Here is a 4,932-nt window from a genome sequence, read left to right on the forward strand (position 1 = left end):
AAGTTGACATTAAAAGTATGACACCACCCACTAAAAGAGTGTCAATACAAAATTAAAAAAAAAAAAAATCTGTTCCCTTGTGGTAGTCATGGGACAGCAACACCTGCATTAAATCATTAAAGGGGTAAAAGGTGGTAAAGCTATGGTCATAAATCACTTCTTAATTTAATAGCAGACAAAATTTTGTTACCTTAATGCTGAAAAGACTAAAGGTTCAGGAGGAATTACTCTCTTTCGGTTTCATAAATTTGTTTATTTGTAATTCTTGCCAGAGTTTGTGGCAGTTTTCAACAATACTAGGAGCTATCCAACTTCATTCCTCCTTTCCCTCCTCCCCCAAAAAAATCCCAATTTGAAACAACCTGAATTATTTCATGTACAAAATTCAATCCCATATTAAAAATTCAGGAACCAATGAGTCACATTAAAGTATCGCACTTTAAGCAAAACTGAGCATTCTGAGATCTTCCTGCAACAGCTGAGGAAATCAACATTAAGGGAAAAGGAGTAGGGGATTGGAGAGGATAGAGGGGACAGGGAGGAGTGTATCTATATTTTACAATATTGTATATAACTACTAGTTATGCCTCTTCCTCTTCTTGAAAGTAGTGTGATGCAGATTTGTAATAAACCAAATTTGATAAACTTTAGACTCGTTTGCTTAAATTGCATTTCTCATAGGTCTATTGAGATTCTCTAACTCCTTACCAAATGCAAAAGAGATAAATTATATCGCAAAACACACACAAAAAAATCAGATGCTCTTTTCATAGGAGGACGTAAAGTAGCTGAAATTATAATAGCCTTTGTCTCTTTTGGGGTGTACATGTTAAGTACAGACAATTTCTCAATTAGGATTTAAAGTAAAATGTTTGCTAGACTGAGTGAGGTGTCTAAAAAATTCATAAGAAATAGCAACTAAGCTGTCTTTAAAAAATTTTTTTAAAATACTTTAGGATATTTATCCTTGGCTATAGAAATAGCTACCTGTCACAATGCTTACGAAGTACAAGAGCAAGGAGAAGTGTCACCACAAACAATTATTGGTGCATAATTAATTACAGTAGTATGCCACTTACCCGGGAGGGAGCAGACCAGCGGGCTTTCAAGGGCAACGTATGTAAATGTAGTTTCAGTATGCAAATTTGCTTAATGATTTCCGATTTAACGTGATCATTTAAAAATGTCCAGATCCACTCACCAAAGGGAAAACAAAATGTCTAGAGAAGAACTCTGGTTTTCAGAGATTTCTGGCTAAGGACGAAGCGCAAGTTTCAATTACACATTTATTTCCATCACTTTTACAATCATGCCTCCTACCATCAGCTCTAGCTTACCGTAGTGTTCGAAACTAAATGAAAACCAGCGTGTGCCTACCAACTTTTAAAATATAAGAGCATCCTTGCAGCGCAATCATCTGCCTTTAAAAGCATTGTTTTTTTTTTTTTAGGGACAGTCTTATTTGCCATCAACGCTGGAATACTTGTCCTTTTTGTCAGTGCTGTTCCATTTGTAACATTTTTCTTTGGATTCCATCTCCCTACGCTAAAGTTTTCGGTCATTACAACTTTAAGTAGTTAAAAGCTCAAAAGGCATACATGGAAAGGTCATTATTACGTACCCCGTATTCCTAAATTCACCAGGACTTGTGTGCTCTAACCTCCTAATCATTGGAATTAAAATTCGAGAAAGCATATTTTAAAATGTCTAAATCCGTCTTTGCCCAGCCTTCCCTACGCTCTTCCTCCTTTTCCAGAGCGCAGTGGCAACCGTACACTATTTACCACCCCAGCTGGGCTCCCTCGGCCACGCCCCCCACTTCGTGAAGATTGGCTTAGAACGCGGAAGGACTGAACGGTCTTTGAGCTTTCACTCCCACCAATGGCAGCTTCCTTCTAGCCTGACGGACAAGTCAAATCCCACCAATCGTAGCCGAGAGAAACTGGTTTTGGTAGTCCTAGTGTGTTAGAATAAAAGCAGCCGCGACAGCCTACAGCTTCATTCTGAGCCCTGAGAGCTGTTGGGAGTAAAGCTACGGAGAACAGGCTGCTTCTCGTAGACAGAGCGCCAGTAGCAACCACTCTCTCTGTGCTGGGCGTCCAACATGAAAGCCTTCAGTCCTGTGAGATCTGTTAGGAAAAACAGCCTCTCTGACCATAACCTGGGTATATCTCGTAGCAAAACCCCGGTGGATGATCCTATGAGTTTGCTCTACAATATGAACGACTGCTACTCCAAATTGAAGGAGCTGGTGCCCAGCATCCCCCAGAACAAGAAAGTGAGCAAGATGGAAATCCTGCAGCATGTTATTGACTACATTTTGGACCTGCAAATCGCTCTAGACTCGCATCCCAGCATTGTCAGCCTTCATCACCAGAGGCCGGGACAAAATCCATCTTCTAGGACACCTTTGACCACTTTAAATACAGATATCAGCATCCTTTCCTTACAGGTAAATGTCTGCCCATGGTTCTCTTCCCACCACCCCCTCCCTGCTCCTCTTTGACCAGTTCATACGAATTTAATTCCCTGTGCTGGCTGTCACTAACAACCTCACAGTTGAGACAATTAGGAGGTTAGTGTTAAGTATTTTTGTTGTTGTTAATTAAAAATAAGTCAAAACAAATTGGTACTGAAATTGCTAATAAGTTAGATGTTACACCTTATGTTTGTAAATCCGAATTGTCACAGATTTGTGAAATGGTACTGGAAGTTCTATAAGAAATACTTTACAAGGTTTTCACGTTGTAGATGCTAACGTTGTGCTTCCATTCTTCCCTCCCCCTTTTTTCCCCGCTTACAGGCTTCTGAATTCCCCTCAGAGCTAATGTCAAATGAGAGCAAAGCACTCTGTGGCTAAATATATGGTGAGTGTTTGTAGCTTCTGTGTTGAATGGCGAAGTGTTATGCCTGGTGTCTTTTTCCTCGTTTTATTCCGAAAGTCCTGTTGTGAAAGTGTTCTTGAAATTTTACTTAAAAAATGAACACTGTTGACAGTAAATGTTCATTTAATCTCAGCAAATTATCGTGGGCTCCGATCACCCTGGGAATGCCTTTTCATCGCTGACCCAACAGAAATTTTTTTTAAAATCCCGCCTGTAATTCGCTGTGGTAGTGACTCAAATGAAATGTGTTGCCCTGTGGAGGGGATTTATATCCAGGTTGTCCCATACTGTTACTCAGATTATATGAAGTGTTAACCTTCCTGGAAATTAATCTTATTATCAGAAATTCCATGGTGAATTTTCCTTTCCTAAAACTCTAACCTTTCTGGGAGTTAATGGTAACGGAGGATTACTGTCCTGCCCCTGAAATCTGGTGATCTGGGATTGTCTTCCCTATCAGTTAAATAAGTGGCTGTTTTTAATCAAATAATTGCTATAAGAGGCAGACTGGCGCCTCTGAGCTCTGCTTGGAGATCCAAATGAGAGATTGGATTGTGAAGTTTTTCCTCCTGAGTGTCTGCTATTTTCATGTTTAATTTGCGCTTTTGAGGCAGTGTGTGTGTTGCATCTGGACGCCAGGGTTTGCCCAATCTTTGAGTGTTTGGTTAAATGTTCAAACTGTGGCTTCCTCCCTGGCGCCAGTCTGTCCGGATCTCTGCCCTTATGTTACATTCTCCTAAACATGCCTCTCTCCTCTCAATCTTTTGCAGGTGTTCACGACTCTTTTTTTTTTTTTTCTTTGCACAACAACAACAAAAAATCTACAGGATCTTTTCAGGCGCTGAACTTTATTTTTCAACCATGTAATGAGGGAGGTCAACATCAAGTTAAATGGACCTTTAAAAAAAAAAGAAAGAAAAACTGAGCATGAATACCCCCTTAACCCCCACCCCAGCGTGTTCTATGACCTGGACTGATTTTAGTTATTTATGAAGAGACTTTTAAATGCCCTTTCTGCAGTCGGAAGGTTTTCTTTATATACTATTCCCACCATGGGGAGCGAAACGTTAAAACTCACAAGGAATTGCCCATTTTAAGCAGACTTTGCCTTTTTTCAAAGGTGGAGCGTGAGTACTAGAAGGATCCAGTGTTCAGTTACTTAAATGAAGTCTTTTGGTCAGAAATTACCTTTTTTGACAAAGCCTACTGAATGCTGTGTATATATTTATATATAAATATATATATATATATATGAGTGAAACCTTGTGAACTCTTTAATTAGAGTTTTCTTGTATAGTGGCAGAGATGTACATTTCTGCAAAAAGTGTAATGATGTACTTAATCATGCTAAACTTTTTATAAAAGTTTAGTTGTAAACTTAACCCTTTTATACAAAATAAATCAAGTGTGTTTATTGAATGGTGATTGCCTGCTTTATTTCGGAGGACCAGTGCTTTGATTTTTATTATGTTATGTCATAATTGAATCCAAATAAATACAAGTTCAAATTTATGTAGAATGTATATGATAAATAAAACATGCTTGAAGTGAATACCCAATATCTGCATGATTGTTGAATTTCATTCCACTCTCTTAACCCTATCTTCCCCTCTCCTCCCACTCTGCCTCAAATAAAGATTGGAAATGTGATCCTGAGCAAATCTTTTATGTGAGGCACAACTCCTAAATCATTGGGGAGCAAAAGAGGTTTAACTGTAAAGTCTACAGAAATTCACTCAGAATTTTCTCCTGATTCTTACCAGTGATTAGATTTGGCGATTAGGATTTGAAGTTCTAAGGGGCTATAGCATTTCCTTTTAGTTTAATCTAGAGTTAATGATAAGAGCGGTGAAACTTAGAATGTTGGTTTTTTTCCATTAGAATAAAGTTGGTTTCAGTGAAGAAGGGATGGGTTAGCAACTACTTTCTGAGTGGGAATTTTTAAGAATCTTTAATATGAACAGTCTTACTTCAAAAAAAGTGTTGTAGAACTTCTGACTTAACTAGGAACTAGAACTCTGCTGTGTGACTGATTAAATTCTGGCTG

The 4,932-nt window shown here is 38.6% G+C and overlaps 1 protein-coding gene across 1 annotated transcript; it reads left to right on the top strand.

Moving 5' to 3' along the window:
• Positions 1-1,980: 1,980 nt before the first annotated feature.
• On the top strand, positions 1,981-4,437 carry ID2 (inhibitor of DNA binding 2). The gene is made up of 3 exons (XM_003757886.4): positions 1,981-2,452; positions 2,804-2,867; positions 3,656-4,437. Exons 1-2 carry the CDS (start codon positions 2,105-2,107, stop codon positions 2,858-2,860), a joined length of 405 nt encoding a protein of 134 aa, XP_003757934.1. The 5' UTR covers positions 1,981-2,104; the 3' UTR covers positions 2,861-2,867; positions 3,656-4,437.
• Positions 4,438-4,932: the final 495 nt, after the last annotated feature.

This window comes from Sarcophilus harrisii, chromosome 2 (assembly GCF_902635505.1).
Source record: "Sarcophilus harrisii chromosome 2, mSarHar1.11, whole genome shotgun sequence".
Taxonomy (NCBI): domain Eukaryota; kingdom Metazoa; phylum Chordata; class Mammalia; order Dasyuromorphia; family Dasyuridae; genus Sarcophilus; species Sarcophilus harrisii.

Coding starts and splice junctions, on each gene's coding strand:
- ID2 (XM_003757886.4), top strand. CDS start 2,105: ATGAAAGCCTTCAGTCCTGTGAGATCTGTTAGGAAAAACAGCCTCTCT. Junction 2,453..2,803: donor TCAGCATCCTTTCCTTACAG/GTAAATGTCTGC, acceptor CCCCGCTTACAG/GCTTCTGAATTCCCCTCAGA.